We start from the raw sequence: 21,815 nt of genomic DNA, 5'->3' as shown, positions 1-21,815 counted from the left end.
AGGGGCATCGGAGGCTGCTGAACTGAATAGAATTATGTGGTTTGCATTTTGTACATATTTTGATTTTAGGTGTAGGACTTTAAGGAATTCCAGTCTGATATGGAAAAGCGTTGTCTATATTATTGGAGCCTGGAGACTGAATTATCTAGTTTTACTTTCCCTATTTTTGTCATGACTTTGGGAATAATGTAGAGCCAAATACTTATTTTCATACAAGGGGCCATTTTCATCCATAACATATATTTGTAGACGTGACAGAGGAAGTGATAACAATCTCAGCTTTTAATACAAAGGGCTTCAAAGATGATGCGACCTTACGTACAATGTTTAGTGTCTATCTGAAGTGTGCATGTCACATATTTTGTGTGCCAGAGATGTTATATGATGGTGAATTCTCATTTGTAACGAACTTCAATACATGCTTCAGAGAAATTGTGATGGATTACAAAGTGTTAGGTGCAAAGCTAATGTTGACAGTAGTGATAGGTTTAAAAGTGTTCAGAGCTGTGTTTTTTCAGCATTTGTGTGAAGTTTTACTTTTTCTAGCACCAGCCATCTCTCACTGTTCACCAGAGAAACAAGTAGTGAAAGAGCTGTTCCCATCCAAATGTAGTCACAGATAATACTGTTGTATCGGTGCTCAAGCATGCCTACTACTTGAAGAAAATACTCGAGGGCAGCACAAATTGTCTGTGCTGAAGGACACTAGAAACAAGTAAATGACTTCAGTCTTTTTTGCTTTGGCATTCTGTCACCTGAAAGCTTTTGAGTAATGATTGATGTACTTGCCAATCACTAAATTTGAATCAGCATATTGAAAACAGGGCTGGGGGGAAATGGGAAAGGGGCAAGTAGTCTTTCTTTTTCTCTGAATCTCTTGTTTTGCAGTTTCTGTTGAGAGCACTTCTTTGATGGTTTCTGAGGCTGTTGATATCCCAGACCGTAGCTACTCCTCTGAAGATCTTTTTTCACTGGAAGTTCAAGGATCTCTCCATTCTGCAGATCTTTCTCCCTACTGCACAACCCCCAAAGGGGCTACGGACCAGAGCTGCGGCACTCTGGATTGCAGCACCCGCTGCAGGTTCCACAGAACTCGCTCAGAGGGTTTTCCTGATGAGGATGACAGTTCCCATAGCCGAGCTTCTACAGACAGGTCTCAAGGACAGGAAAAGAACTGTGCCCACAGCAGGTCCTTGGACTGTTCCTCAGAGAATTTCAGCCCCTTGGAAAGAGAACTGCAGCATTCTGCTCAAGAGAGCAATGCCACACCGCCTTTGAAGCAAAAGAAAATCTGCTGTGTGGACTTCAGCCAGCCTCCCGTCCCTTCCCAGACCTCTCCCTCTTTTGGGCCGGCAAATACTTCATCATACACGAGCGGCCAGGAGAGTGCTGTGCAGCAGCATCACATTACAAAATACCGAATTTCAAATATAGTCCGATCAACTAGTGACCCTGTATCGTGTTCGTCTTATACAGAAGGTAGGTGTAGTACCACAAGGCTGATGGAGCTTGGAACAAATGAGTGGTATGTGATTTATGCACCATTTGGTGCTGCTGGAAATTATATGAAACGTTCCAGTGAGGGTTGACTTTTATGTGAAGGCTTTAGTTCCACATGCATTTTTCTAGATTTGAAAATGTTTAAGAAGAATGGAAATGGGAAAAGTGACCGAGTGAAATTAATTTTGACTTTTCTAAATTGTACCAGCCTTTCTGCAGTGCTCAGAAAACCATCTCTTGAGTAGATGCTTTCACTTCCTTCTTGCTATTATATTGAGAAGCTAAACTAAGAAGTTGAGTGGTAGCAGGGGTCTATTTAGGAAATGTTTAACTGAGCTGTCATGCTTGTAATACAGCGGGTGACAGTGACATTGACAGTATTGGTGCATGTCAGAGGCAGTCAGTGTGACCGTGTAGTGGCAGATTGGAGACTATGGTGAAAAGTTTTAAAGGACAAAGAAATAAAAGATGAGGCACATGACAAGATGATAAGCTTTTGACTGCCATGGATAAGCCTCTTGTGCTATGAATCTCCTTTTAGACAAGTAAGGAAAAAGAGAGGAGACGTCGTTAGCTGAACAGTGTATCTTCATAAAAATCTGCTTGTTAGTGGAAAAGAAATGTTTGATTTAGAGAATGGCTGCATCAAATAATAGCAGAACTGTCTAAACCATTGGAGAAGTGCAGGTTTTACAAAAGGATGTAAGCTGTGAAGAGAGATTCAAAGGGGTAACTGGTTTGAAAGTAAAGATTGAGAAGCTTTGTAAAATACCAGAGATTGCGCTGTTACAGCTGCATTCACTGGGCTTTCTAAGGGATCAAAGGAAGAATCCTGTGACTAGCTCAAAACAAAAGTAGACAAACTGCTGAAAATAACTGGTTTCATTTAGGAAGGTGATGTGTTGGTTCTGTTACACTTTTTGCATCATTATTCTGTTTCTTTGAATTTCAGAGGCCTCATACTTAGCTCAATAATTTAATGTCTTTTACCTTTAGAAATCTAGCCTCACCATCCCGTCTAGGAAGAGTGATTCTTTAGTCCAGAAGTCTGCATTTATTTTATGAAATTTACTCTGCTAGGTTATGGGTGCTATGAAGCTGCTGTGCAGACAGTAAGTGGGAATTTCTGAATCCTTTCTACTGTGCCAAAGACAGGAAGAACAGCCCATTCTCTTCTGGATCACGCTGTGCAATTTTTCCATATTGTGCTCCATATGCTCTTTGAGTAGTGTTTGAGAGAGAGATTACTGTCGGCAGCCATATCTACGGGTTCTAGCTGACTGCTGGGACACCTGGTAGAACAGATGCTCTGCCTTCATTTTTAACATGACCTAAATACATCCATCATCTTTTCTGGAGAAGTGGCATGATGGGAGTTACTTTGACTAATTTCCAAGTTCTTAGGCTTACCTGAATTGAGGGACACGAGATGAACATTACCGAGATGTAACTAGGCTTAGCAAAGATTGTAATAAAGGAGCAGAGATGGTTCTAGAGAGACCGGTATCCCCACAGTAGAAGGGGGAGCAAGAGAAGCAGTAACTGAGAGGGAATGTGTTTGTCCTGACCTAGTTTGCCTTTCTTTTGCTGCCTACAGAAGACTCCCTAAAATGAAACCTTCAAGAGACGCACTTGAGTCTAGATGTGCATGTTTCTTTCATTTATACGTTTGGCAAACTACAGTTTGCAAAAGTTTACCCTGTGAAGTTTTTCACAACTTCACATCACTCCCCCTTCCTCTGCTTTTTGTTGAACTTTATTTGGAAATCATACATAGGTTAGAAGCAGCACCATTCTAATAACATGTACCAGCTGTTGTAGCAGCCCCAAAGCTTGTTTTTCCTAAGCTGTGACACACGAGTTCTTTATAGTCTTTATAACTTTAAGAAGGTGTTTGAGCTAGATTTTTCATGACTGGCTATTGCTATTCACTGCAGAATTTTAAAATACATCCACAGGGTTGAACAATAGGCAAATATAAAGGGAACTGACTGAGCTCCATCAACTAACCAATCCAGAAGAAAAAGCATTTGGTTTTTTTCTCAGTAACATTAAAATTGTCCTGGAGCAGAGGAACTGGTCAAATAGACTGACCGTATGAAAGACAGAACTGTAACTACATACCATTAATAGTAATAACTCATGTAAGAGACATACTGTGCGTTTTGTAGAACTGAGGGGTGGAGGAGCTGCAGGCATGTTCACAAATGGGAAAATACAGTGGCCGGAGTGGTAAGGGAGCGTTTGGTTTGTCTTAGGACCCAGTCTTTCTACTTGAAGAAAACTTACTAATTTATCTTCTAACTTCCCTGTACAAGTCAACGTGAAGAGATTTAGAAGCGTAACCTTGAAATTTACTGCATAGAGTTTTGTTAGATGGGTCTTGAATGCTACTGTTGACTGCACTGCACATGGTTTGGAACATGAATAATTTGACACAGGCGTGTTGTATGTGTGCAACAGCATAGTGACACAACAGCACTGAGATCTAATAAATTACTAATCTGGGAATTTTAACACTGGTATAAACCTCTGGACTTTTAGGTCAATAAAACACAATTCATGTGCTTCAAGCACATCTTGACATGATGGAGTCTTTATGGTATGTACAGTCAATTCTCCCATTAATCCTTTAATGCCAGAAGTGAGCTTGTTTATTTGTTTTGAAACGTCTGTCATTCCTAACAGAGAAACTAGTTTAATAGGTGCCTTTATAGTCACTGTGTAGTCCCTGGACAAGGTAAGTACGGTGCATTCATATATAATCTCTGTAAGAAATAGTTCCCTCTTACAAGAAATTGCTTATATACAAGTAGCTTGCACATTTTTCTGTCTATCATGGCAAAACATGGCAAAATCAACTTCTGGCACTGATGTTTGTTACAATAAACTTAATTTATAATCAGATATGATAGACTATGTGGCTATATCAATTAAGTCCCTGCGTGATTATTGTAGTGTCTGTGTTCCAGATAATTCAGGATAATGTCTAGTAGTGTAGTTTTGAGTGTGCTGCGAGTACATTAAGCAGTATAATAATGGGTGGGAAGACAGAGCCTCTGAAGTGTCTCCTCTTAATAAGCATGTCATGATTCATGTGTTGCAGTACTTCAGCATAATAAAGCAAATTAAAGACAGAATAGAAGCTGTCTCTCTTAACTTCTTACAGTTTTTCTATGTTTGTAGCATCGTACGTTTGTTTTCCTTCATTTAATTATTCACTCTACCAGAGAGGATTATGCCAGCTTTTCATCATGAACTTTCCCTGAAGATATGGAAGAAAACCTAATCTACCTAGAAGTTCAAAACGGTTTTCAGTCTTGGAAACAGATGTAAACAGCCTTAGCATAAATGTGAGGGCTTATTCCATCTTGACTGTCACAAGCTTGAAATCAAAAAGACTGCAGTGGTAATCACAGTATGGTGTGACCTCATCGTCATTGATCCTTGCGCTGCCATCCCAGAAACTCGTCATTAGAAGGCAACTATGTCCAGAGTTGGTTGTAAATGCTTTGTAACAACTTGGTATTGACCGGATCATCAGTAACCATAATGGACACCTACCCATTAGTTTCATCAGTGATGGATAGCATTTGTCCTGCAAAGAATGAGAATCTTTAAAAAAAAGGAGGTAGAAATATTGAATAAAATGCTGGTTTTGTAGAAATGAGAGGGATTCATCTTTCTTGGGTTTCCCATTTTCTAAGATAAACTGTCTACCAAGGAAAATACAGGAAGGTCTGAGGTCTGCCCCTAGCAGGGAGCCTTCCCTAGCTTCCGTGCTTAGGCCTGAAACATTTAGGGTTTGATAGCTCTATAACAGAGAGGAAACCACCCGGCAGGAACTAGATTTGTATTTATTTAACAGCTTATAGGACATTTCTGTGTATGGTAGCTTCTCTTTATGAATGGACATCTTGAAAAAAGCATTTCTTCTGAGTAATCTCATTCTGTAAAGGAGATAATAAAAGATTCCAATGTGGTTTTCCTTGCTTTGGGCAAAGGATAGCAGGGGTTGATTGTGCTCTTACTGTCTGTCTCTCTCTGGTTAAAGGTGATAATTGTGCCTGGACTCCTGTATGTAGCCAGCGTCAAGATGCAGGATTATCCCCAGCTACATTAGAAACAGGTGAGCATCAGTTTTCTAAAGCAGGATTGTTGGGGTTTTCTTCTTTTGTTTTTAAAAACAATTAAAAGTTTCTGATAGAGAAAGAAGCTCTAGAAAATTTGGGGCGGAAAAATCACTTACTAACAGCACACACGTATGATGTACAGTGCTGATGTGAAAATAAATGCTGTGAATGAAGTCCTCTGTTTTAGTTCAGCATTTCACTTTCTCTGTGTTTCTTACTAGTCTCTCTTGTATTATTCTCTGCTTATTAATTTTGAGGCCTAGAAATACAGGGAACTTCATCCTTAAAGCTGGGGGAGGGGGTAAGGGTGGGGCTGGGCCTCAAACACTACGAGTTCCGTGGGTACCGCTGAGTAGTTGCTGTTTCCCCTTATCATTAATGTCAACTGAAGTCACTGAAAGTAGAGGTAACAAAAATGTCTGTGATTTATGAAGCCCTTTACCCACTCGCTCATCCTAAATGCAGTCCTTCTTGGTCATGGGAAAGCATCTTACTCTTGACCCCTGGTTAAATACCATTTTGCAATATTTCTTTAATTGCATGTGTTTGTTACTCTTCAGAAAAAAACAGACATTTTATGTCAAAGTAAAAACATTTGTGACAATATTTGTTTTGCCTTTTTTTTCCTTTATTTTTTTTTCTCTTTTTTTTAACTTCTTACTTTAAAGATATTCTTCCCCCCCTTTTTTAGTTCCTGTTTCTGGTTCTCATGTGGCTGCCTCTGCTTGTCAGCATTCTTTGAGCAGTTTCCTACTAACTGGAAAACAGAGGGATACAAGGAAGATTGATCTATGCCTAAAGCCAAAGGCTTGGCACACAGTCTCAAAAGAGCGACCACACTCTTTAGTGGACCTTAAGGCCTATAAAGACACAAAAATTTTGGTGGCAAAATTTTTGGAACACTCAAACTGTAATCTCCCTCCCGAAGTACGTCACGTAGTGAACAGCATACGATCAGTAATAAAGTCTGATGAGAGACACATGGAAGAAGCCATCTTCAGTGCCAACATTATAGACCAGGTAGGCCAGTTATGTTCTAAAGATCTGTTAAACCGTAACAGACACATAGCTTATTGAAATGTTTTTACAGTTTTAAGTACTTCAGACAACTCGTACGAAAGATCTTTTATAGTAACATGGCTTTACTAAGAGATAATTAATATTTATTGGGGAGTAATGCATTTTACACTGAAGCACTCATAAATGCATTTAAAATTCTTCAGCTGGACCCTGTAATATCCTAGGAGATCTATAGGGAACTGATATGTACATATTGATAATCAACCTCTCTTATTTCCCAGGTCCTTCTGCACCTGTGACTGTTCCATACATAAATTTGTGTTTGTATATGGAGATACACAGAACTGACCTGGATCTGTTGTTTTTTCAGGCAAAAGTATTTGTACAGCATATGCTACTAGCTGAAAAGAACGGGTAGATATATGAGCAGGGCCACAGTCTATCCAAACAGAACAGTGCAGCTACCCTTACTCCTGGCTAAAAGAATGATAATGACCCATGCTATTTTTAAGAAAAAGAATTGAGAAACTGTGCTTTTCCAAATGAAGGAATAATGCATCTTCTCACCTTGAGTGAGAATAAAACAGACACAAGGCTTGGAAGGAATCTTGTAAAACAAGGGAATCGGTAGTGGCAGTAACTTTTATTATGTAATGCATGTTTAATAATAAATCTTTTCTGCAGGAAAAAAGGTGATGAGTCACCTCTAGCTAGTACCTGTTACCAGAACGATAGCTATAGAAATGAAGTTCCTTTCCTGTTGTCAGGTTTGGAAAGCAGAATGCTCTTAGCACTGACTGGCCCCGCTCAGGTTGCCCGTCGGGTTTCCAAGGAACAGGAGAGACGGGGAAGGATCACACCTGGGGGCTGTTCCCCCCTTCTGAGATACTCTAATTCCTATGGATTAGGCTGCTGAGCCTGAAAGGAGGGAAACTGGCTAAGTATTAAAATAGGATGTAATAACGCCTAAATAGCATGTGAGAGAGTGATGTGTAGCAGGAAACACACAGCATTTAATAAAGCTTGCTGCGAGATTGGCTTTGCTAACTGAAGTAGAACAAAGAACTCACAGCATATCAGTTACCTCCGTAGTCACATGGGTAGTACTATTGTGACATATTTAACAAGAGTGGCAGCGTGGAATTAAATTTTAACATTTTGATTGCTTTACAAAATTTATAGGTCATTAATTCCTCAAGGCCAGAAAGTTGAAACAAATTTTCTTTAAATGAAAAAGCATAGTTTCTCACAAAACAAAACAGTACAAAAAAATTTGATTGTTTATGTAGATTGTAAAACCAGAAACCAATGGCCCAATATTTATCCTGTGTGGTTTTCTTAGATCTGGGGAGACATAGGTTTTTTTCACATCAAAGAAATAATTTTAGTACGTTGGTTTTTTTTTCAGGCAGAAAACAATGTGTGAAAGTTAATTGGTGAAAGTCCAGGGCATCCCAGCAATCTACTTAAGAAGTCACAGAATTTTTGGTAAAACAGTTGTATAATTCAGATTTGTGAAGCAGCTTGACAGTTCTATTAACACCAAAATGTTTGTTTACCAGGCTTGCAAGGCTTTAGTTCTCTTCCACCCTCAGCAAAGCTAGTGAGGCATCTCTTTCTGCTAAAAGAAACAGATGAGTTTAATTTGCTCCACGCTTGTATTTGTTGATTATAAGGCAGAGCTGCCGCCTTTTCCACAGGTTTCCTTTTCACTTGTACAGAGAGAAACAAAGACTTGTTTGCGCCTTTGTGGGTCTGAGCCCACCATGCAGATAGATGGAGGCCTGATGCCACTCAGGCCTGATGCCTTCTGGGGGAAGCGGGAGCTCTCTGGGTGGCTGCATGAACAGACAGCGCTCCTCTGGGAGAGTTCTGCATAAGATAACTTCATGAAATGATACTCAGGGACTGAACCTTTTAAATGAAAACATTTCTTACCCTGTTTTCCCCATTTTTCCTTCTCGATTCCTGCCCTTTTAAACAGGTAATTACAAGTTCCCAGCAGAATGTGAATACCTCTAGAAAGCGACTTCAAGAAGACCTTCATCTTCAGAGCTGTGGTGCTCTGAGCTCTCCCGTTGCCTTCTTACGTAGGTCCCGTATCACTCGCAGTTTAGAGCGGGACAGGCCTCACAGTTTAATTGGAGTTTGCCGGGAGACCATCCTTTGATAATATTCGCAGGTATGTGGTTCCAGCAAAGAGAATTAAGGAAGAAACCAGGACTGGGAGAAATACAAGTAGTGGATGACCTAAAAAGGAAAAAGTGTCTTCCTTTGGAATTCCACTTTTTTCCAATAGCAGGAGGAGAACACCTGTTTTTCTGAATGTAAATTTAAGCCCTGATTTTTGCAAAATTTTAACTGATTTACTAGTAAAGTCATAACAAATGTTTACCCAACCAGAAATGCATTTATTTCACTGTACTTATAGAAATGCTACTGATGCTGCCTAGCATTTCCTGAAAACCATTGCAAAACCGCCAGAGACTGGCTGTACAACTTAACAGTTATATTTATTCAATGTACCTCAAAGTGTTTTAACTATGATCAGTGTTTTAATAAAAAAGTATTTCTGGACTTTGCTTTTTCAACAACTGATTTGGATAGAAATGTAAAGGCGATTCATATGCACGTACAGTGCTGCTTCTAATCTGTTTTTCCAGTGTCTTTCCTGCCAGGCGAACTGAGCTGTCCTGTTCCAACTGCGCACCCCTCCCCCCAGTATCTTGCCCTTTCAAATTATAGTAAAGGCTGCAGTGTGGCTTATTTTTGCTTTGTTCTGATTGCTAATGAGTTAATGGAGTAGTGTATGCTATTGAAAACTGACATTTAAGTACTCTGCGAATTGTGACCAAAAGACGCATCAGGGAAGAAGTCTTTGAAATTCTGCATTTCCAGAAAGCATATTGCACAAACTTTTTACAAATGCCAACTGCTAGGAAGTTAGATGAATTTTTATCTAGCAGAGCCTTGAACATTTTTTCAAAGAGAATTGTTACTGCAATTAGTAGTTTTGACGGTTGTATTACTAAAACATGTCCTTGTGGTTCTGCTGCATTTATGATTTATTTAACATTGCTCTTAAAAAAAAAATCAAAAAGTAAATATCATTGATACTAATTTGATTACCAGCATAAACACAGGTCTGCCAGCAAGGTCTTCCAGTGCGAGCTTCATCCTGGCTCTCTGAGGAAATTGGAAAGGCCTTAAACAAAGGTTCTTATAAAGAACCTGCCACAGGTTGACGTTTCAGAGTTTGGGGGTTTTTTGCAGCAGTGCTTGTCAGTAGCGTTAGTTTCCATTTGAGGTTTAATCATATACTGGTTTCATTTGTGTCACTCTGAGCTGGGCAGACATCCTGTGAAAAGGTCACAAAGGAATGTAGCTGAAGATGGGTAGTTTAAGTTTTACAGAATCATCCATTTTAATGTATTTTTAATTATAGCATGCTTCTGTATTGATGTGAAGTTACAGTGACATCCAGTGGCAACAAGGTATGCTAATTGAAAGCATCTACTCTCAAGGTAATAATTGATACACAAATTCCTAATTCAAGAGATGAATTCTTTTTTAAAATATAACCTGTGACCTCTGCAACTGCACTTAGATGAAGAATTAAATGGTCTTCTACTTGGATTTTTTTATTACGTAAACTTACACAACAAACAAAATAAGCAAGCTTCCTTTATTACTTCAGATTTATTAGTGATAGGGGTTTAATTCTTTCCTAAGGTCAGTTGCATGCAACACACTACTCCTTGAAGTACAGTCATCTAAAGCTCTTTAGTTACTGCATGGTAAGGCTTCTTAAGTCACAGTGTATTTTCTTCAAGGCCTTGGCCAAAAAAAAAAATCTAGACGAAAAGTTACACCAATTAACATTTATCATAAGGAATACAGCTTTACTACTAGGTTGTTTTTTTATCTAGACACATTCTAATACTGCTGATGGTGCTAGGTTATTTGTCAAAACAATTTACATTCAGAACACATTGCCTTAGGAATAAGAATGCTTTATAAAAGACAGAAACAGGTAAGCATGGCTTTCCCATTTTGAGCCAATATAAACAAAAAGGTAATATGCAAAAATTAAAGAAAAAAAACCCCAGCCCAACACATACATTACACAACCTGTGCAATAAGTTATCCATGAAATAACTCTGTTAAATCATAAAAATCACAAGCATTAAAAATAAATATGTATCTAAATAAATATTTTGATTTTAATCTTGTGGCAATTATTCTTTATTTAGCATATGAAACACTTGTTACATGTTTATGTTCACACCTTGCCAAACAGGTTACACTTGTCATAACAATACCAAGTACTACAGTGGTTTTCTTTACAGTAGAATCTGAAAGTTTTAACTGCACGCATTCCTTTCCACTGAAATACCAGCTATTTGGCACCAGTTTTAAACTTCTGCAAAGCCATCGGTATTGGATCACTTTATGGGACTGGGATTTTTTTTTTAACTTGAGGCAGCCACAACTTTCTCTAATTGCTTCTCTTTGCCATTTCCTGCAGTCTCATTCATCAAATATTCACATTCACCGTGTTATCAAACAAGACAGACAGACATACATCACTCCACAAAAAGGTTACAAATAAATATGTTGTAAGTTTTATGAGAAAAGTGTTTAGAAGATGTTGCAAAATACTTAAATGTTTTACAAAGATTTTTGTCAGTGATTATCGTCCTTGACCATCCCTCTCATCACTTTTTGGCAAAGAAATAAAAAGGAAGGAGAGAAAAGGCAGAGACACCTGTCTGTTCCTTGTTTCGGAGTCCTCAAGTCAGCTTCAAAGCCTTTCATTCATACAAAATACAAAATTCTCTTCAGCTATGAGGGCTTCAGCTTTGATGGAATCGTGTAGTTATTTTGCTGCCAGAGAGTCGCATGCTAGATGTACAGAGGTGTCTCTTGCCCCGTTAGAAGCCTGAACATGGCAGCTGGCATAGTCTTCATGTGAATCTGTCAATTGATTTACACAGAAATTAACAGAATGGTTACTGGTTTAAAATAATCCATAAGGCCCAATCTGTCTCTCCCTGTGCCACAAGTGCATTTATTGTCCTGGTTTCTATAGATGGGAATGTTACCGTAGTTTCTAGTTCAAAGTTCTCTGGTGCTTTGCTGTCTTTGCTTTTTTTGTGTGGTGTGTTTTGTTTGTTTGTTTTTTTTTTAAATGACGACGACGACAGGATGCAACATCATACACCTTAACAAGACACCTAAACAATACTCCAATTACAGCCCTTAAAAAGGAAGCAGCCCAAACTTCTCTGCAAATTCATTCTGCTGTTCTGATATTAACTGAACGTAGATTTTTCTTCTGTCTTCCTTCCCTGTGGGAGTGTCATTTCATACATGTTTTCTCCTAATTTGAATATGATCCCCTGAACACAAAACCTGGACTTTCTCACCTGATGTTTAAATGCCAGTCAAGAGTTTGGTGGAGCAGGTTCTCTCGTGACTAGTGTATTTAAGTTCTTTCTACAAGGAATGCTGAGTGTCAGAGAGATTTTACAGACTGACAGGATTAAAGGCATCAGGTAATCACAGTTGCATCAGAACTGTAGTAACAGCTGTAAGTACCTATCGGACAACGCAAGAGGAAGGCAGGCAAACTTCACTAACTGGTAATACAAACCCGCACCAGCCATACGCTGCCCTGGTATCTTGGTCTCTTCGTGCTGAAAAGTTTCATGCTGTCCTCATACGTTTAGTGAGATGTTAGGCAGCAAAGAGGTTCCATCAAGGCATGGAGGTTCTACTGAAATCTACAGCTTTGTTCCTGCCAATGTGCATGTACTTTCTACTAGTTTTCAAGTGTCGTTTTCCACAGAAAAACACGTCGTCTTTGATTTTTGGCAAAGGAACTAGTGGAAGATCCACCAGGGTTGTGTATGATACTACCACTAAAGTCAGTAGGGATTTTGATAAACTGGAGGATCTTGTTCATTTATTGCTGATTTCTCTAAAAGTACTGAAGAGAGATGTCTTAAATGATTCCCAAGGTAAGTTGCAAATGTTCCACAGAAATTAAATGATTAAAATACATATCAATTTGAATCTCTCGGCTCTTTGAATAGTCTTTTATTTCTATGGCAGATGCTGTAGCGATAAGCCAAGAGACATTTTCATAGCTAACATGCTTGTGCGATTTCTTCCCTTAATTCATTGGTTTAGTTCAAACAGTAGGTTGAAGGTTCAGAATCATGAAAATGGTGGAAAAAGGCAGTGAATGTGCATCTAATTATTCAAAAAATGTTCTGCTAATTGTTTGTTATTAGTGCTCAACTCCAATTTACTGAGGTGGTGGTTTTAATACTATGTGAAGAATCTCTTTTCAACTGAAATATATACTCTTTCAACAGTTCTAATTCCTTGATTATGTAATTGTTTTCTTACCTCTCCCACTGAATTAGACAATGCTTGTACTATCTTCTCATGAGCAGTAGCAACAACACTTTGTCCATTGATCTCAATAATACGATGTCCTACTCTTACCCCTCCCCTCTCGGCTATTCCACCTCGCATCAAGCTGCAAATCTGCCGAGAGAAAGCAAAGTTCATTTAAGTTTAGAAATGTCATAATGTGGCAGTTACTAGGATTTAACGCATAATAATGAGTGGTGACATCATAAGGATTCCAGAAGATACTTGTGGAAATTATTAAGCAATACTGTGAGTTTTTAAATGTTGTTGGTTTGTGGGTTTTTTCCAAAATTTCTGCAAGTTAAAAATTTTATTTTCATTCTCCTGGGCTGGCAACATATAAATACCTAACACGGTGATGCAGGTAGCAGCCATGCAAAAGAGTGGAGTTAGGGGGAAGTAGGGACTGTTGGGATAGGAGAAGAAAGTGATTTTTAAGTATTTCTGACTGTGCCACCAGGACTCTTTCTGCAAACTACAACGTTATTCTTTCTGAATAATGGGAAATATTAAAAAGTTGTCCTGGTTTGTAAAAATTGATCTGCAACAGCATTTTTTTCACATACATGGCAAAAACTGACATAGAGCTTCATGCATAACCCTGCACAAATGCTAATTTAGGCTGAAGGAAAGGATGATGCCATACAGACGTTCTTCATGCTGGTGATCTGTCAAAAGGGTCACAAAGAAGGAAAGATGTAAAAGATAGTAGGAAGAAATTCTTTACTCTGAGGGTGGTAAGACACTGGCAGAGGTTGCCCAGAGAAGCTGTGGCTGCTCCATTCCAGGAGGTGTCCCTGCAATGGCGGGGGGGTGGAACTAGGTGATCTTTACAGGTCTCTTCCACCCAAACCATTCTATGAAATGTGCAAATTCTGTTTGGTTTTACAGGCTGTTGTCAGCATAGTGAGCTATGACAACTTGTTTCCAGTGCCTCCGCAGGCTGGAAAAGGGCACTCAGCTTTCCAGAGCCATTGCTTGTCTCCATGGTTTACAGTGCTGCTGGCCACAGGGAGCTTAGGATAAATGTGGCAAGTCAGGTCCCTGTTTCAGCTGGCACCTGCAGGTTCCAGTAGAGTTACATTCCCCAGGCACAGTCCCAGCAGCCAATGCTACTGAAAATTATTCTGCAACCTGCTGTACAGGCAGAAAACAAATCTCAATCCAGTATACAGAATACAAAAGAATGTTTCCTCCTCCTCAGCACCAGTACCTGTGCTGCAGGGCCCTCCCTGCCAGAGCAGCCAGCTGTATATTATATAGAAATTGTTCGGAAATTATTTCAGAAGACTAAGCTCATGCAGCACATAAGGCAGATAATGTATAGCTTGAATCTCTGGAACTGAGCAGAGCTTAGCAGTGCAGAGGTTTACCTTTTGTTTACTGTGAAAAAACAGTTCTTGGAAGAAAAGATGAGTGTTAGAGCATCCAATGGTGGCTGGTTCTGCAGTTATTGTCAAGGCTTAGAATCATATGCCAAGAATTACTATTTGCTGAGATCCGGTAATTTCCTCAGAGCTAAATACAAGTATAATAAGACGTGGCTTGTGTCCCGGTGAGTTTGTAATCTAATTCAGAAATATAGTACATGGGGAGGTGGCCAAATTGCAATACACTGAAGGTGAAACATTACCTGTGGTTGACCACAATCTTTCCTGTATGATACTAGCAGTTTCCTTTAAATTCCTCCTCACAAATAACAATGCTATAAAAAAATTGAATCCCTTCTTACTCAAAGTTCAGGTTGTCTGATAAGGGGAGCAAAAATACATAGTTATTCTTTGTTTATAAAAGGCCTTTCTCGGCTGTCTGCAAAAAAACTTTCTCTTGCAGTGAGACTTCTCTTCCACCATGCTATCATTAGTGGCTCTACCTACTGCAGTTCCTAAACTATTTCTCATGGACTTGTATAGATAGAGGCACCATCAGGATCCTTCACAGGATTGAGTCTTGAATTTCAGTCAGGTACAATATATTGTTTTGCAGGTAGTCTACCTCCTAATCATATAGCTGACAAGATAAGCTGTACTACATAGATCTTCTCTTTTATAGAAAGCTTCTCAATTCAACTCACTTAGAATAACAGTTTGTTCCTTGCTGTTGGGGATTGTATGCAGTAATCTGAAAGGACAAAAAGCAGAATGTTCCAAAAGAAACCCTGTAAATATATCTTTTACATTATAAAAAAAAATAGAGACAGTACAGCCAGCTGAAATAAAAGCTTTCAGAGCAAATGGAAATGTGGCCTGTCACCCCACTAGCACAAAGGAAAAGATAGTGGCTTGCATATCTCTCCAGAGCACCTTTCATTGTGTAGCCCTCAGTGCGCTTTTAATACCGTCAGTGAATTTCTTCTAACAGCCTCAGACATAGAAAGTAGTCTCTTATCTTCATTCAAGAATGTGATCCCTCTCCAGGGAAAGGAGTCAGCTTCCTTCTTGTGAACATTAACTATTTTAATGAGGTAGAAAGAAACACACAGAGCCCAAGTGGCTCTGCCTAGTCTCACAGATCCTGTTAAGCCAGCGACAGAGTGCAGATGTAAAGAAATACACTGTATGTAAAGCACACATTTACACAGCTCCTGTATTTGCAAGAGGCTGACTCAAAGCAGCCTGAAGACTTTTGTCTCCAGCCAGTGGAGCTATAGCAGATTAGGCTGCCAAGTTTAAGCTCAGCAGTACCTCTAAGTATGACTGTATTCAGCCAGGATTGTTGAGCCTGCTATACTTGTTGAACACGGTGACAGCTGTAATATTATTAAATAAAGCATGACAGACCTGGATCTTCTTCTAAGCAAGAGCCTATACTCTATTTACTGTGTAAATGGAAGAAAAGAAAAAAAAGAAAGAAGAAAGGTGTAAACCATATGGGTTCAATCCATTCAGCTGTTAGAAATTCTGCAATGTCTTAGACAAGCTGCAGTGCATCAGATGTGAAACTTCAGTAGCTTCACAATCAGTTTTATTGCAACTGCCCATCGTGTAGCAAAACATTAAGGACAGAACAGTGGAAGACAAACTGTTTATTCTGTGTAAATAACTTAAATATAAGCTATTAAACCAGGTTTCTCCTTATCTCACTCCTGTATTACTCTATTTAAACCCTGTACGTTTTTCCCCAGTTTAAATAAATATAAACAAAGGCAAAGAAGAAAGAATAAACTATCTGTTCTGTTAAGTTTTGCCTAGTTTTACTGTATTTTTAGGTAGACTTGTGCTAGGCTAGGGGAAGGGGTAGATACGCTTCTCAGAGAAAGTGTCTGAGATCTAGACTGAGAACTGGTGCATTATCAGCAATAAAAATACAACTGGTAATACACAGTTTTTTTTCATGATCTAGGAAACAAGATAATGATGTGATACGAGAGGACCACTTGTATTTAAATATCATAATTTTAAAAGAAGCGTAGCGTAATGATTTTCAGAAGGTGGCCGATAGGTCACCTTATGTTCACCTCCCCATCACACCAACATTCATACTCATTTCATATATATGCACAGTAGTTTTTTTTTCTTAATGTTTTACAGTTCAAATTTTAGATTCCTTATATAAATATGCAATGAAACTACATCAGTAGCTTGCAAGAGTCACGAAGAATATTTGCATCATTAGTGCAAGAGGAGTTCTGCAAAGTTAACACTCTGATTCATGCTGCTGTGCTGTTCCCCTAACTAAAACTTCCAAAAGTTGACACTCCTACTGTTCCATGAAGCACAACTTCAGGCTTTGCATTAATTAAACTATACAGAACACAGCAAGAAAACAGTCACCTGCAGCAGCCCAGTCTCTGCGTCTTCCAGTGGGAACTCTGCATCGTCTAGTGGGAGGTGTCCCTGTCTATGGCAGGGGGTTGGAACTCCATGATCTTCAAGGTCCTTTCCAACCTAAACCATTCTATGATCTTCCTGACAGCCTGTGCAAGCAAAACCCTGCTCAGCTATTTCTTTTGCATGCCTGGGTTGTTTATGGGCTATTCACTAATGTATGTCCTGCACAGATGAGATTGGCTGGGTGAAAAGGAACCACCGCAAAACTGAAGAGGCACAGCAATAAGTACCAGCTGCATGCAGAATGAGGTAACGGCATAGCAGTAGGAGACGTTTAATTATACCTGTTCTGGCAAGTCATTTATTTCTTCGCTGTGCTAATGCTGAGCCAACAAAACCGCTTTTTAAAAGTTCAGTGTCAAAGTACCAGAGAGACACACTTTGCAGAGTCCTATTTTCAAATGTTAAGTAAGAGAGAGCTTATCTGAGGAAGGACTTCCAGGCCCAGAAGCTTGTCTACATTGCAGTCTAACAAAAGATGTTAATCTCTCCTTTTTGTTCATTGGCTTTCATATTCAAACACAGACTCTTCATAAATGAAAATGTATTACAAGGCTTTCTTTTTTTGTTAACTGAGAAGGATTTTTATGCTGAATTTGGTAAACTTCATATTGGATGCCATCTAAATTTTGCTCATTTAACTGGAATGAATTATGACCATCCAGTGTGGCGAGTATGACAGACGGCCAGTAGATGGAGCGAGCATGCTGTGAAAGAAAGCAACCACAGCCTGCACAATCTACTAAAACAAGGCTCCAATTATGTAGGAGATGATTAGCTGGGACAAGATGAATAGCTTGTCTCACAGACTCTGTGCCTGCCTCTGTCCATGTGAGGACATGATATGCTGCTTCTAATCCACCCTGGCCCGATTCGTTTCCCCAGCCCTGACCCAACCTTACGAATGCTGACAGGCCTCCTAAAACAGTTGATAAACACATCGTAGTATTGCTCGTTGTTCCTCTTTTCATCAAAGCACCAGCCGAACGTACTAGATTTACAAAGGATAGCAATTAGGAAATAAATCAATGCCTCGTACAGTGTTATAGGCTGCTCTCAGCACCCATTGTGAGATCTTGCAAAACTAGATCCCACCCCTTTCGTCCTTTTTATACCAAGACTCGGGATTTGCTAAAACAGAGTGTTAACCAGCAGTAACCATGCCTGCTTAACGCACACGTACACGTAGCTGAAAGGGGATTAAGCCCAGGCAAAGGACGGCAGAAATACACCACACTCCTGATATTTCTGTATTTTTTTACAGACCTCTCTCAATTGTCAGAGCATTAATCCCAAACATGACAAATACTTTAAACCTCTGCTTCTAAAGGATGTTAACCTGGGTCCAAGTTCCAGCTGGAGCAAGGCTTGTAGTGGTGTTCTTTATACCAATCTCTGCTGTGACTGTTGCATGATGTGTCATCTTAGGTACTAACTTTGACATGGCTAGCAGAGCTGAAAATCCACTAACGAGCCAGCTCTTTGCTAAAGCGCAGTAAGACCCATAAACCATATCCTGTAGAGTTACCTGCTACTCTTCCGCAGGTGGCAAACAGAAATCTGGCAACTTCAATCTATGCATTTCACAGAACAGGGGACCAGAGCCCACAGTCCTTTGTGATGTGGTTTTCTGTGTGAGCAGCCTGATTATTTTTTTTCCTAGACTGGAGGAAGAGGAGATGGTGATGGCCCTGCACTACAGACAGTCCCTAATGCTAGTATCAGCCCCCAGAAAGGCCAGGTGACTGCCTGAGCTAGTTGTGTTTGGAGTTTGCTTTGGAAAGGTATCAGAGAATAGCTTGGGAAGGAAGAGCTACGAGAGGAGGATCCTGAGCTGCACTGGGTAAGTGTTACCTGCCACATTCATTCTCCTGTTTGCTTCTGTTATTACAGGGAAACTGCAGTATGCAGAGGAGGGACACCTGGGCCACAACCTGTACAATTACTTGTAGTGAGAGGTAGTTAGTTTTAATTGGAGGAGGTCACAAATACATTCCCTTGCCCACTACCATGTGATACAAATAAATCACGCACAGCGGAAGAAAAATTATAAGTCTTAGTGAGTGTGTGCTGAAATTTAAAAGAGAAACAGGATCAGAGCTAAGATTAACATTGTTAATGTAAAAACCTGTTTCAGCAAACTGTTTTTCTTGCAACTCTGGCACACTAATGACAGAGTTATACATGAATTAGCTGATCCAGATATTGCACCAAAAATCTGGACTTGTGGCTGTATTATGGAGGAAAAATCCCTCAGGAATGGCAGTACTTGTTCTCCTGGTGTTGTCCATTCACATTATATTACTCAGAGATGTAATTATAAGGTTTTGATTAATTAAGGGATCACAGTATTAAAAGTGAGGTCACGTGCAAGGATTTTTTCAGTACTTCAGTGTGTTTCCTGAAAGAATAATAAAAAGGAAAAAAACAAGCCCAAACCAATCACTGAACACGGAAACTTACAATTCCATTTTGTACACTGAAGCCCAGCTGGTATTTTAAGTCTGGCCGTTTTATGAGGACAGTAGTAACAGGAGGACAGCTGACAATGTTCAGTTTGACTTGTGTCTGATTCTTGAGACCCTGTAAAATATTCCAAAAGTTAGTATTTCTGAAATGGATCTTAATTTACTTTTTCATTAGTGTTTTTCTAATTACAAGAGTGTAAAGCAGCTGATCTGGGAAAGAACAGTTAATAGAAAGAGTTAATAGAAATCTATTGTTAAGTCAGAGATACATTTCTGTTTCATTTATTTCCTAAGCTATCTGGCCCAACAAAACATATCAAAGCTTTGCCTTTAATTGCTATAGAAACTTCAAGAACATTTTCAAGAAAACCCAAAACTGACTACTGCTTGCCCTTCTAGCATCTGGCTAATGAATCTGATTCTGCTGCTTTTGATAAATCTGCACAGACATTAGATTTAGTCTCAGTGATTAAAGACAATGCGTTCTGAAATTCCGTTGTGTCTGGGGAATCTTCATATACTTTCTTGATCTGTCCTGCAGTCTACCAGTCTCCATCCTTTTCATCTACCTGGAGCCCAAAGAAGCATACTAGATCTTAATCCTCAGATTTTAATTTAGAGGCTGTGGGGAAGGCTGAAACTTTGAAGATAGCTAAGTAACTTAATTTAGGCAAGTTTTCCAGACTCATTTGTTATAGTCCAGTAACAAAGCTGCAGTCAAATTCTCCAGCCCAAAATTTCTGTACACTATCACCCCTGAATCTCTGTTTCTAGTTCTACTTCTTGTTTATGACAGATTACTTTTTTTTTTTTTTGCAGAGATATGAAAAATTGTATCTGCTGGAAATCTACAGAGTCACTTGTTAGAATATTACATCTCTGCTGGCTTACAATCTACAGCATATAGTTGTAAGTTTGGGGTACCTTTATGATCCCTTGGCATGTTGCTAGAGGTAGACCAACTAAACTGGTCCCATTAATGGACATAATTTGGTCTCCAATGCTTAGTTTTCCTGAACGAGCTGCAGGGCCTCCATTCATCATGTTAGCCAGGATAACGGTGGGTAGAATGGATCCCCATCCAGATTCCACAATCACCACCCCAAGAATTTCTCCCTTCTGTTTTTCTAGCTGGAGCTGCAATTAAAAAAAAAAAACCAACAACAAACCACAAAACGTTTTTTGCTTTGATTCATCTAAATTTGAGCACTAGCATCTTAATTGTTCCTGAATAATACCTACAAATTAGAAAAAGTATTCTATTCTCTGCCATTAGGTAGTAGCATGACTTCAAAAACACTATTAAAACTGTGTAACACATACCTATTTCTTTTCAGGGGTGTCTTCCACTTCTTTGTTGAAGGTCACGTAGGTCCTTATAACAAGCAAAAAAACTAACACGCTGGTTAACTCTATAGAAAGTGGTGGAACTGAATACCGGATGAAGGAACGCCGAAGAAGTTTTTATCCTTCTTGGAACCTGGCAGCTAGGGGAGGCTGTAACATTTTGTGGCAACGTATGGAAAGTAGGCTTGAGTACAGCTCCGCTTTTGTCATCACTGCTCAGGTTGTCTCTTGATCTCCGGGTTTGTCTGTCCTTATTTTCAGGCAAGGATCTCTTGATTATTATTGCTGTTGTCCTTATTGTTAACATTATTGTTATTATCATTATTGAGTATCCTTGTGCCTATCATGTTAATCTAAGATCCCTGATGTGCCGATGTAATATTAATGATGACTTCTCTTCAAATATAGTGATGTTAATTGTTCAGTAATCACAGCATATCTAACTTTTTTAGAGAAGAGGAGTAAGAGTTTAAGTAGGGAACATACTTTTTAACAAAATGCTGGGAATTATTTTCTTTCACATGCAGAAGGACAGGTACACTGGTACTTCTGGGAATCACAAAGGCCAGCTGACTTTTGATGAAGTTATCTATCAAGGCTTTGAACCAAACAGTATGCCACCACTCCGTCATTGTTCAAAGGTTCATAAACCAATTAGAAACAAAGATGCCACAAAAACAATGACCTTTTTAATCACTTTGGAATGTGACACATTTGTATTTTTCTGTTCCAATTCTAAGTTAAACCAAGATTTGTTCAACTGAATTTTCCCTTGTTCGCTACAAGAGAAATTTTGTCGTGCTTCTATGCACCTGAAAACATTTTATTGATAATCTAGTGACTGCAGACTTAACCACACATCAAATCATAACCTTTCTATCTGCAGTTATAGGTGAAAAATGCTCTCTTCCCAAGAACACGCACGCTGTACAAAAGAACCTATAATGCTTGAAGAAATGAGTGTAAGTAGGAAAGCTGTGACTGAAGCAATTTGCAGTTCATCTCAAAGTAAGATTGCTTTAGGACTCAGCATAGAAACTCCGACCTTTGGAACACGGGCCAAATCTGTATCA

General features: G+C 39.2%; 2 protein-coding genes across 3 annotated transcripts in view; one reads left to right on the top strand and one right to left on the bottom strand.

Annotated features, from left to right (window-relative positions):
• The window catches only part of ENTREP2 (endosomal transmembrane epsin interactor 2), an 87,468-nt gene extending 76,622 nt beyond the window's left edge, over positions 1 to 10,846 (top strand). The window contains exons 8-11 of the mRNA XM_082488536.1: positions 889 to 1,479; positions 5,555 to 5,629; positions 6,325 to 6,653; positions 8,638 to 10,846. Coding sequence (XP_082344662.1) covers positions 889 to 1,479; positions 5,555 to 5,629; positions 6,325 to 6,653; positions 8,638 to 8,823 — 1,181 coding nt within the window. The 3' untranslated portion in view covers positions 8,824 to 10,846. The remainder of the gene's footprint in view (positions 1 to 888; positions 1,480 to 5,554; positions 5,630 to 6,324; positions 6,654 to 8,637) is intronic.
• Positions 10,847 to 11,494: 648 nt separating this feature from the next.
• APBA2 (amyloid beta precursor protein binding family A member 2) overlaps positions 11,495 to 21,815 on the bottom strand; it is a gene marked incomplete at its 5' end in the record, with an annotated part of 44,735 nt that continues 34,414 nt past the window's right edge. For both annotated transcript variants that reach the window (XM_082488886.1, XM_082488885.1), the window contains 4 exons: positions 11,495 to 11,630; positions 13,071 to 13,211; positions 19,391 to 19,510; positions 20,320 to 20,532. In XM_082488886.1, coding sequence (XP_082345012.1) covers positions 11,559 to 11,630; positions 13,071 to 13,211; positions 19,391 to 19,510; positions 20,320 to 20,532 — 546 coding nt within the window. In that variant the 3' untranslated portion in view covers positions 11,495 to 11,558. The remainder of the gene's footprint in view (positions 11,631 to 13,070; positions 13,212 to 19,390; positions 19,511 to 20,319; positions 20,533 to 21,815) is intronic.

The sequence above is a fragment of the Vanellus vanellus genome (assembly GCF_965231255.1).
Source record: "Vanellus vanellus genome assembly, chromosome: 11".
NCBI classification, from domain to species: domain Eukaryota; kingdom Metazoa; phylum Chordata; class Aves; order Charadriiformes; family Charadriidae; genus Vanellus; species Vanellus vanellus.
The sequence above is the reverse complement of the archived record's forward strand: the minus strand, read 5'-3'. Positions and strand labels throughout refer to the sequence as shown.